This window comes from Diuraphis noxia, unplaced genomic scaffold, assembly GCF_037042655.1.
Source record: "Diuraphis noxia isolate RWA-SAM2 unplaced genomic scaffold, SU_Dnox_SAM2 contig0001, whole genome shotgun sequence".
NCBI lineage: Eukaryota > Metazoa > Arthropoda > Insecta > Hemiptera > Aphididae > Diuraphis > Diuraphis noxia.
In genome coordinates, this window is record NW_028301711.1 from 13083013 (window position 1) to 13095580 (window position 12568).

The 12568-nt window shown below is 32.4% G+C and overlaps 2 protein-coding genes across 4 annotated transcripts; both read left to right on the forward strand.

Moving 5' to 3' along the window:
* The first annotated feature begins 4371 nt into the window (after positions 1-4371).
* On the forward strand, positions 4372-6736 carry LOC149059772 (uncharacterized). Of its 3 annotated transcripts, XM_089217843.1 has the most exons (5): positions 4372-4480; positions 4645-4798; positions 4918-5369; positions 5437-5604; positions 5693-5921. In XM_089217843.1, the coding sequence occupies exons 1-5, from the start codon at positions 4412-4414 to the stop codon at positions 5708-5710; spliced, it is 861 nt and encodes a 286-aa protein (XP_089073969.1). In that variant the 5' UTR covers positions 4372-4411; the 3' UTR covers positions 5711-5921. The 3 variants fall into 3 exon arrangements, with proteins under 3 accessions (XP_089073969.1, XP_089073971.1, XP_089073968.1); XM_089217845.1 differs by lacking the exons at positions 4372-4480; positions 4645-4798; positions 4918-5369 and adding exons at positions 5942-6110; positions 6220-6736 and having other exon boundaries at positions 5529-5604; positions 5693-5877; XM_089217842.1 differs by lacking the exons at positions 4372-4480; positions 4645-4798; positions 4918-5369; positions 5437-5604 and adding exons at positions 5942-6110; positions 6220-6736 and having other exon boundaries at positions 5629-5877.
* Positions 6737-10912: 4176 nt separating this feature from the next.
* On the forward strand, positions 10913-12550 carry LOC107171366 (uncharacterized). The gene has a single exon (XM_015521605.2). The coding sequence runs from the start codon at positions 10913-10915 to the stop codon at positions 12548-12550; it is 1638 nt and encodes a 545-aa protein (XP_015377091.2).
* The last annotated feature ends 18 nt before the right edge of the window (positions 12551-12568 follow it).

The following is a 12568-nucleotide window of genomic DNA, read 5'->3' on the forward strand; positions in this document are numbered from 1 at the left end:
ACCGGGATTACCGAAAATCAATGGTATATTATCGTCGTGATAATACTGTTATCATTTGTTTATAAGTATATTGTTAATATGGTTAATATTCGTTATTCTTATTTAATATGATTCTATAATATTCACATTCTGTGCCAAACTGCCGAAATAAGCATATACCTACGAACTTACTAATTAATATAAAGTTTTAAATTGCACCTCTGCTGTACGTTTATGGTAAGTCAAATCATAATTTATTCTTTTTAACTGTTTTATAAATACTTAATAGTATTCAATGATATAATGTAATTTTTAGGTAGATTGTAATTGTTTAAATGAACCCAGTATTCATAGTTTTGGATAGCTCATTTGAAAAATATTAAAAACTATTGCATTACGTTTATAGTAAGTCAAGTCATAATTTTTATTTTTAATTTATTCATTATTACTTAATAGTATTTAATGATATAAATTAATTTTTAGGTTGATTGTAATTGTTTAAATGAACCCAGTATTCATAGTTTTGGATAGCTCATTTTAAAAATATTAAAAACTATTGCATTACGTTTATAGTAAGTCAAGTCATAATTTTTATTTTTAATTTATTCATTATTACTTAATAGTATTTAATGATATAAATTAATTTTTAGGTTGATTGTAATTGTTTAAATGAACCCAGTATTCATAGTTTTGGATAGCTCATTTGAAAAATATTAAAAACTATTGCATTACGTTTATAGTAAGTCAAGTCATAATTTTTATTTTTAATTTATTCATTATTACTTAATAGTATTTAATGATATAATGTAATTTTTAGGTAGATTGTAATTGTTTAAATGAACCCAGTATTCATAGTTTTGGATAGCTCATTTGAAAAATATTAAAAACTATTGCAGTACGTTTATAGTAAGTCAAGTCATAATTTTTATTTTTTATTTATTCATTATTACTTAATAGTATTTAATGATATAAATTAATTTTTAGGTTGATTGTAATTGTTTAAATGAACCCAGTATTCATAGTTTTGGATAGCTCATTTGAAAAATATTAAAAACTATTGCATTACGTTTATAGTAAGTCAAGTCATAATTTTTATTTTTAATTTATTCATTATTACTTAATAGTATTTAATGATATAAATTAATTTTTAGGTTGATTGTAATTGTTTAAATGAACCCAGTATTCATAGTTTTGGATAGCTCATTTGAAAAATATTAAAAACTATTGCATTACGTTTATAGTAAGTCAAGTCATAATTTTTATTTTTAATTTATTCATTATTACTTAATAGTATTTAATGATATAAATTAATTTTTAGGTTGATTGTAATTGTTTAAATGAACCCAGTATTCATAGTTTTGGATAGCTCATTTGAAAAATATTAAAAACTATTGCATTAAGTTTATAGTAAGTCAAGTCATAATTTTTATTTTTAATTTATTCATTATTACTTAATAGTATTTAATGATATAAATTAATTTTTAGGTTGATTGTAATTGTTTAAATGAACCCAGTATTCATAGTTTTGGATAGCTCATTTGAAAAATATTAAAAACTATTGCATTAAGTTTATAGTAAGTCAAGTCATAATTTTTATTTTTAATTTATTCATTATTACTTAATATTGTTTAATGATATGATTTTTCATTTATACTTATTAATATTACATTTTTTGGTAGGTAGTGTACCTATTCATTTTAATTGATACCTAGCAGTGTTTCAAGTAAAGATTTAAATCATTTTGCTGTACTTATCCCAATGTACCTGACCTTTTGTTGTAAATTTGTAAATAGACATATTTTTAAGTTAATTTAAAAAAAATGCTTTGTTATTTATGTAAATTTAATGCAGATAGTTGGAAGGGTTTAGTTTATCACTTTAAAATTTTGCATTTACTAAAAACAGATAGTAACTATACATGTTGTGAAGAGACATGTACACAATCTTTTCTATCCTTAGCTTCATTTAAACGGCATATTCATAATAAGCATTTCCCTGAAAATATTCTTTTAAATCATCAACCGGAAGACCAATCTTGTTTTAATCCTTCAACATCAACCAATAATACTGAAAATATTAATGATGATAATCTTTTTTCTGATTATATAAATAATGCTCCATTTAATTTTGATTTAGCCAGTGAATCCGTGTATAAATCAGCAGTAGAATTTGTTGTAAACTTGCATAATAATAATAATTTTACTAGAGTAGATATTATCAATATTCAAACTGGCATATTAGACAAAATAATTAAACCAATTGTATCTATGCTGAAGAATTTAGTAGATGATGAAATTAAAGAACCAATTAAGGTGGCTAAATTTCATAGAATTGCTTCTGTTATAGAAAATACTTTTTTATACTGTAGCACTGAGTATCGTTTGGGTGATTGGCTTATTAAAAATGAACTTCTATCTCAAATAAACCAATTTACAATTAATAATGAAATTTGCCCTGTACAATACAATGGTGAATCTATATTTAGCGAAAAAAACACAAAAGGTGTTTTGTTACCTTTACAGTTTCAGTTTAAAAAATATTTTGAACAGAGAGATAATTTTAAAGAACAGTATAATCGTTTAAAACTATATAAGGATAATGAAAGTTCTTCTATTGAACATTTTGTGCAAGGAAGTCTTTGGCGACAAAAAATATCTTTATTTCCTAATAAAACAATAATACCTTTTTTTTTATATATGGATGAATTTGAAATAAATAACCCGTTAGGCTCACATTCCACATTTCAGTCTATTTCAGCTATATACTATAGTTTTCCATTAGCCGAAAATAATTCAAAATTATCTACTATATTTTTAGCTGCATTACTAAAACACATTGATATAAAAAAATTTGGTAATGATAATTGTTTGCAAAGTCTTGTTAATGAAATAAATACACTTGAAAATGAAGGGATAGATATAAACTCTCAAGATGGACATTTTCATATTAATTTTGTCTTAGGTTTAATTCTTGGAGATAATTTGGGACTTAACAGCTTATTAGAATTCAGTAAATCTTTTTCGGCCAATTTTTTTTGTCGTTTTTGTAAAGCTTCTAAGGCCTCAACTAGAGTAATGCTTGAAGAAGACTTGAGTCTTTTGCGCAATTTACACAACTATTCTGATGATGTTGCTAGTATGAATTTTCAAGAAACGGGGATTTATCAAGAATCTTTGTTAAATCAAGTGACAGGGTTTCATGTAACACAAAATTTTTGTATTGATATAATGCATGATTTATTTGAAGGGGTTTGTCACTATGATTTATGTCACATTATAAAATACTATATTGTTACTGCTAAATTGTTTTCGCTAGAAACTTTAAACAATCGAAAAATGAATTTTAATTATGGACCCATAGAGATAGGTAACATTTCACCTCCCATAAAAATGATTCATTTAGAAAAAAAACATTTAAAAATGTCAGCTAGGGAAGTTATGACCTTTGTTCATTTTTTTCCTCTTATGATAGGAGATCTTATTCCTGAGAATGATGAAGTTTGGGCCTTTTTTCTTTCACTGCTCCAAATTATAGACATTCTTCTATCATATACCTTTACGAATAGTGCAATTTCTCATCTGAAACAATTAATTTCAAATCATAATTCTATGTATACTACACTCTTCAATGATACCTTGAAACCGAAACATCACTTTTTGATCCACTATCCAACAATAATAATACATTCAGGCCCTCCTAGACATTATTGGTGTTTTCGGTATGAAGGCAAACACAAGGAAATAAAGATGTATGCTAGGTCAACTACTTCCAGGAAAAATATTACATTAACCTTAGCAAAAAAAATGCAATTAAAATTTGCTCATAGTTTAATGGTATTACCAGAAAAAAAAATTATTGTAAATGATAAACACAAAATTCAAAGTAGTTATACAGAAAATATAAATAACAAACTTAATTTATCTGTGCTACAATATGCCTGTTATACTGAATTAAAATTAAATGGAATTGTATACAAAAAAGATTATTTTTTAACAAAAATCTATGATAAAATATGCTTATTTAAAATATGTGAAATTGTATTAATTACTAAACCAGATAGTATAGTGTATGTCCTGGCTAATGAAATAAAGTTAAATCATTTCAACTCTCATTATGAATCTTTTAGTGTAGATTATAGCGAAGAAGTTGTTAATCGTAATTGTATTTGTAATGTAGATGAATTTAGTGGACCTCCAATAAATATAACTAAAATGTCATCTGGTCAAAAAATGATCCGTTTAAAAGAGTATTATTAATTACATTAATAATTGTTATTAACCAATTATGCTTTAAACGTATTTGTATTTAGGTTTATTTATCATCATGTATAACTTCTAAAATATATATAGGTACTACATTAATGTTCTCTTTTTTTTTGATTAAACTATATAGATTCTGTTGTTTTTGTTTCAAATTATAATTATAAATCAAGATGGCTAATAGTAATGACAATCCTAATACACATCATGTCAATTTTTATGATGAAGATTCCTCTTGTCATGTATGTGCTATTTTAATTTTTTTTAAATAAAATTGTTATTATATTATTTTATTGTTTATACTTTACAACTTAGTAAATTAATGTTATCCATTCCTAGTTCTTATAGTACTGAAACCAGTAACAATTCATTACTTACCTAAATATTTATTTCATTGCTTATGTAGTTAACTGAAATTGGTCAGTTACCTGATTTATCAAGTAACGAGCATGCTGCTGTAAATGAAATGTTGGATTATAATTACCCATATGATGAATTACCACAACTTAAAGAACTACTTAAAAAATGGGGTTTACAGTGTGTATATCAAACCTGTGTGGGTAAGAATTCCATTTAGTTCTAAATTTAGTATACTATTTACAATAAAATATTCTTAATAAATCTAAAAATTTTAAACTAATATATTTTTGTTGTAATTTTTATTGCAATTTTTATGTAGATCAATTGATAGATATTAAAGTTCTAGCTATTATGAAAACGTATCATGTCGAGAAACTATTATCAACATTTCCTTGGGGAATAATTTTTAAATTTGAAGATGAACTTACAAAATGGCAAACAAATGCTAGTATTGTAAGCAATGACCACAATAGTAGTACAAATTTGGGTGAAATTGTGTTGTGCCCTTCAAGCAAACCAATTGTAGAAGATACTCAAAAATCATCAAATATCAAATATCAATTGAAAGTGGATGAAGTTTTAAACTCTACTACACAAGGTGCTCTAATATTAAATTATTATGAGAAAAATAATAAATTGAATGATGGCATTCGATCGACGCTGGTCGATATCCTCATTGGACGTGTCCTAACACAAAAATTACCAATGTCTGTCATCTTGGCAGAATCAATTGCCGATCAAATTGTAGTGATGTTTAAATCAGAAGTAAAGGTAATTATTGGAATTGATTCACTATGATTACTGTTAAATAATTATTTAATTGTATGTGTATCTACAGGATGTATATTTTATGAAAATTGGAAATAATAAGAATCCAAAAGGAAAATTATATGCCAAATATTATAATTGCTTAAGAAATTTAAAAAACAATGGATTAGTCCCCAGTACAGCGGTCAAACATAAAACAATAATGACAAGAAAACCAACTGGACTGAAAGAGAATTTGGTAAATTTTATTGAATGTATCTAATTGAAGATGCTTATTAATCCATATATATACCTTTTTTTGTGTATAAAATATTCCATATTTTTAGTTTCTGAAATTGAAATAGATGGCATACTAGATGCTCTTAAACATGGTTCAAGTACATATCCAGAATTAGAGTCAATGTGGAAGGCAACCATAAACTATCGTCTAAATAACATAAAATGTGCTACGTCAACAGCAGAAATTTTAAAAAGCTGGAAACATTATTTAATCCCTTATGGACATAAACTAGTAAATAATTAACATGTTTAGTGAATAAAATACATAATTTAATATTTATCAAATTATGTTTCAGATTGATATTGATTTTAACGCTTTATTTCCAAATACTAATAATATTTACCAAGATTTCAATGATAAAGCAGAAAAAATTATGAAACTGCTTGATGAAAAAGTCAAAGATACTAATTGCCGTAAAATATTAGAAAATGTATCAAATAATAATGACATTGATATAAACGAAAGTAAGATATTCAATTAAACAATAATTGTATTTTACTTTATTGTGTAAACTATATTCATTTGTATCTTACATATCTTTTGATAATGAATCTTTAAAATTTTAAATTATAGATGTCAAAAATGCTGCACTATTTTATTTATTGCATGCTATGTTTGCGCCTACGTCAAAAAAGGTAACTAAAGACAGTAACGGCAAGAAAAATATTACTAAATATTCTATCAAAGATTCTCAAGATAGCTTTATAGTATTTAAAGAATCTGTAGAAGCCCAGCAACATCACCTTGAGCAACTTCGAAACCAAGGGATTCCTATACAACCATTTATCGTGATTGTCGGTACAATAAATGTTCAAAAGGAAATATTGGTATACTTTGACTCGGTCATGTATAAGGTGCATTCAGTGCTCAGATCCATTGAAGTATGCTTTAAAATATTCCAATTGTTTAATCTAGAATATCCGTCTGAATCTTCTATTGTATGGTTGTTTATTCAAAAATATTTCTTTTGTATACATTCAAGATATGATAAACCTTTCCCTAAATTGGTTCAAATTTTAGCTGAACTTCAATAAATAGTAATTGTATTTTAAAAATGTAAAATACAGAAGTACTTTTTTAGAGTATATCTATACTGCGTTTTTATTTTAATAATTATTTGCATAAAAAATTGTAATATTTAACTAAATATCAAAACCTAAATTCAATAAAATTACAATATACATGTTTTGTAAACCCCCCACAAAAAAAAAATTCTGGATCCAGCCTTGATAATTATGATAAGATAATTGTTAATTTAGTGCTGATAAAGATATTTAATTAATAATTTCAAGTATCAATTTAACAATATATTTGTCAATAATACAATGCTGATATTCATTTAACAATGGAAAATGGATGAATAAGTAATAATTATTATTACGGTGATAAGATTATTGTCAATGTAATGATGAAAAATAAATTGAATTAACAGTTTCAACTATCAATTTAACAATATATTTGTCAATAATACAATGCTGATATTCATTTAACAATGGAAAATGGATGAATAAGTAATAATTATTATTACGGTGATAAGATTATTGTCAATGTAATGATGAAAAATAAATTGAATTAACAGTTTCAACTATCATTTTAACAATATATTTGTCAATAATACAATGCTATATTATTAGAATTATTGTCTCATTAACAATTTTATACTTGTTGGTTTGACAATTATCTTATTAGCTGTATATCAACAAGATTATTGTCAATCCAACATAGTTTTTTGTTAATATGATCGTGGTTTTTTTTTCAGTGTGACCGGTCGGGTGCGTGTTCGGGTCGTTGATAATCCGTGGCACGCGATTCGCGTGTTGCGGGGTAACTCGTTCCGTGGTCCGTGATGGTCGACGTGTTTGCGTGGTTGTGTGTGTTTATACGAGTGTTATCGGTCGCCGATGTTTCCGGCGTGCTCCGGTGTTGTACTGATAACATCGTGCTGTGAAGGCGGGACGGTGGTGGTACCTCCTGTTTTCGTTCCGGTGTTTGTTGAGACATGCCCATCTCCAAACGTCGCATCGTCTCTGCTATGCGACGCTGGTCGTCACCAAAACGCATCATGCAGCTCTCGAGCATGGCCAGTCGCGACTCCAAACTGTCTGCACGCGTCGGTGTCGTTGTCGATTGCTGCGCCTCCTGCAGTATGCCGCGGGCACTTCTTATTAAGTCCGTGGCTTGTTGGTTGTTTTGTGTGGGCGGCGTGTTGGTGATCCTCTGCGGCTGGTGGGTGTCCGTGTGGTCGTCCGCTGTGGTCTCGGTTGGTCCGACGTGGTGCGTCTGACTCGTGTCCGAGTCACTTCCGGCCGATCTCATGGTCTCCATCGTCTGAAACCGGATGGAGTTGGCCTGCAGATCCATGTCCGCGAAATGCTGGGTCAGTCGTATTTCGAGGGCGTGTTTCGCGCCCCCTTCCGGTAGCCCGCGTTGTTTGCATTCATAACGCAGCTCCGCTACGGTCAACTCGTTGATATATTTTCCCGACATCTTGTCCGGCTGTGTTTCCGGTGTTGTTGATGGGGAAAATGGTAAACACACTATACAGCGATTGTTGTTGTTGTTGTGCTGTTGACCGCTTATCAGTGCTATTTCCGTACGAATGTAGGTCAGTGGGTCTGTTGTTGTTGTGCGCGCCGGGGTGATTACACTAACCGGTTTTTGCAGCGTATGTCGCGGTTGCGCGTGTGTGCGCTGTCCGGTCGACTATCGCGACTACGAATGCGGCGGCAGTTGCTCTAAGCGGCGGCGGCGGCGGTTATTCGTATCTCCGTCCCGGGTGATCGCGGATGACGTTGCGGGTGGTGGTGCTTGGCGGTGGTTGTGTAACTTTGTCGCGCTCTAGCGTTCCTACCTATCCTACTCCGTGTGTTTGCGGAGTCGCGCGCGCTGAGATCGGTGCGTCCGTAAGTCGGGCGGCGTGGTAGGTCGGTCGTTACGTGCTTTGTGATTATGTTACGTAACGCCGGGTTCTTCCGTTACCGCCTGCAAACCACGTTTGCGTCGTATGGAATCGGGAATTTTCCGCAAGTTGCACAACAAGGAATGTAATGGGGGGTAGTATGTGGTAAGTAAATGATACCAAGTGTTAACGCTGAATAACAATAAAATTATAAATATTACCGGTCGCGGAGGACAGCTGGTCACACACACACACACACACACATAATTATTACCGTTATAATTATTGTTTTATTTTTGTATGTTTTAAATTGTGTCCCGTGTGAATTATATAACCATTATATAATATATAGATAATCGCCGCTATCGCACGCCGCCGGATCGGCTGCGCAAATATTAATTAGAACGGCCGCCGTGATTTTTGTCTCGTACCGTACGTTGTTCCGACTCCATATCATCGCGTACTTAATAATATTATTTTATAAAGTTTTTATTTAAAGGTGGTTTGCCATTATTGTTTTTTATATATTATATTGTCGTGTCAGAAGGGCCTTACACTATAATTATTGTTTTCTTGGTGCTAATTGCTAAAGACATCATATATTTATATTATTTACTATTGTAAGCTATAAAGGCCAAATATTATTATATTATTGTTAATTTGTTGTTATTGCCGTCGTGTATTATTTTATATTATTTAGCACAGGACCAGCTGGCCAGTCTGCGCTCCACAAATTGTGAGTTTTTCTTATTACTACTATTTATTATTTATTTAATTATTATACTTATTTTTACTCTGTTGGGCCAGAAGGGCCAAATTATTATATATTTATTTGTCAACCATAAGGGCTGCACATTTATAATTGTATATTTATCTTGCTTAGCCATAAGGGCTTGATTTATTGTTATTTTGTCGTGCCAGAAGGGCCGCGTATTATTTTTATATTACAATTTTTCTATATAAGCTTACAGCTCTGATAGCTACCTAATTTTTATATTAATTGTTATTATTGACGTGCCACAAGGGCCGTATATATTATTTTATATTGTCATTATTTGATATTCTATTGGCTATAAGGGCTATACATATCTGTATTATTCTTGGTCATAAGGACCTCGCATTATTTTTATATTAATAATAATTGTTATTGTAAATTTGCAACGTATTATATCTGTTTGGTCATAAGGGCCGCAGATTAATTTGTACCAATTGTTTTTCTATTCTGTTAAGCCATAAAGGCTACATATATATTCACTATTGTTCTGTCGTGCCACAAGGGCCGTACGTAATTTTATACTTATATTGATTACTTTTGTACGAGCTTCAGCTATTAGAGCTGTGCTGATATTATTATTTGAGTTGTTCATGCGTCGTGCCATAAGGGCCACAATATTATAGTTTAATTTGTCAGCCATAAGGGCTGCACATTTGTATTTGTACCTATATTTATATTGTTTAGCCATAAGGGCTTGATTATATTATAGTATTATTTATACGAGTACCTTGATGTTGCTGTGATTTTATTATATACTTGTGTTACTATTATTATTATTGTGAATTATACAGCAACTCATTTACCAGCAATCGTGTTGCCATTTATTATTATTTGTTTTATTGTACACACCCACATATATACACACATAACACAAATAACACACGTAAAACACAACACGCACTACATAGCTCGACAGTATTTGCCCGGCATTCCCGACCACTGCTGTTCGAGCTATTACACCAATACACACCCAGCTAGTCCTCGCACATTTAAGATCTAGGTGGTAGTGGTGAACAACAAAGGTGTCCGGGATGCGCATATTATTTTTATATGCTTCCGGCCCTAACACCAAGTATTCACTTACCGGTGATTCCTTTTCGGGGAGCCAAATTTGTAGCGGTCCTGGCACGGTTGCCACGAGGATGAATGTGGTGGAGTTGTTTGACAAAATAGAAAAAAATAAACACTAACGTTTTTGTGTCGCAGAGATACGGTGGTTTGTCGTATATTTCAAAAACAAAAGAAAAGAACAACAAAAAGAATTAGTGCGGGGGGGTGGTACGACACGTGCGAGGACGATGGGTGTGATGTGGTGATCACTGCAAGCGCGGTCGTAGAACTGAAACTTACTACAAGCCGGTTCGCGGTACCGGTGGTCGACATTTCCAGGCGCGCTTATCGCGTGTCGGTGTCGGCCGTCGTCGATTGGCGGTTGACAGAGAGAATAGACGGCGCGGGAAGACTTCGACAAGGAGGAGGAGGAGCGGAATAAGTTCGAATTCGAATACTTTACTATTCGTTCCAATATTCAAGAAATAGTAAATGCAAGAAAGAGTGTCAACAGCAGCTGTCACAACTCAACCTTCAATAATATGTCAGCGGGTCACAGCCGTGCTCAATTGCCTATCATTACGCTACCAACATTTGACGGCGATATCCAAGATTGGGAGTCATTTTTCGATTGTTTCCGAGCTATGATACACGACGATGGAGGATTTACGCCCGCACAAAAATTCTACTATCTCCGATCAAGTGTTAGTGGTCCAGCGTTAGACCTAATCAAGTCGATTCCAATGACAGATGCTAATTATGAAGTGGCTATAGAACGCCTGAAACAACGATATGACAATCGCTGTCTTGTCATTCAATCCCACATTCGGTCTCTTCTGGAATCACCCTATGTAGAGCACCCGACAGCTAAAGAACTGCAAGCATTACATTCACATGTAAGTGCTCATATTGCAGCGCTAAGAGTTCTAAATCAACCAACGGAACATTGGGATGCGTGGTTGGTGACGATAATCGTAAGCCGCTTAGATGCTGCTACCAGTCATGGCTGGCAATTAAGACAACAAAACACTCAACTTCCTAAGTATTGTGACTTGGAGACATTCTTATCCAGTCGGTGTGTAGCCTTTGAATCTTCAGAAGCAGCATCCGGGTCAAAAAAGGATATTAAGACAAATTTGAGTAGTGAAACAACAAGGAAAGGTAGTGCCAAACATTCTTCTACTGAACCAAGGCGAGCCTTTGTAGCAGCTGCTGATACAGTATCCTGCCAATACTGCACTAAACCACATAAATTATTTAATTGTGAGGAGTTCAAAGCAGTACCTATAAATACACGTATCTCATTTGTCCAGGGAAAGGGTATATGTTTCAATTGTTTGTCCATCGGGCATATGGCGAATGTTTGTAGATCTACTTATAGGTGTCGAACGTGTAACCGTAACCATTATTCAATGTTGCACTTTGAAAGAAAGGAAAAAACTGAAGAGAAGGAGAAGCTCCAAGAGCAACAGTCAGATAAGGGTCAGTCAACATCTACGTCTGGAGTCCTAGTATCTGCACCGGTACCAGCAGAAATCGCCATGAGAAATGCACACGTATTTCTTGCGACAACCTTAGTCATAGTTCGAGATAAAAATGGTGAACGCCGCCAGTGCAGAGCGATCTTAGATAGTGGCTCCCAAGTCAATTTTGTTTCAAGGAAATATGCAAACTTACTGCAGTTAACACGCAAGAGGTCTTCATTGCCAATAAGTGGTATTGGAGATAATCGTTTAAGAGCAAGGTCGTGTAGTGAGCTGAAAATAGAATCAAGAACTAGTGCATTCAGTATTACGATTTCCTGTTATGTATTGCCTAATATCGTAGGAGAACTAGCGTCTTGTCCAGAACCAGCAGATGGCTGGGGTATACCAGGATTTGTGTCTCCATATCTAGCTGATCCGGACTTCCACCATCCGCAAGGTATTGATCTGCTGATTGGAGGTGGTTCGTTCTTTGATGTTTTGGGAACAAGAAAAATACCACTAAACATAGGCTCAGTGACTCTATATGAGAGCAATTTCGGATGGCTGGTAACGGGAGAACTTTTTAACCAACATGCACCAGCACTTCTTTCAATGGGTCAAACAATAGAGGAAGATTGGAAGGTTCTCAGTACCATCAAGGACAACTACGGACGGGCATCGAGGGCGAATAAGAGAAGTCAAGAAGAGCAATAAACAGTCCAACATTTTAAG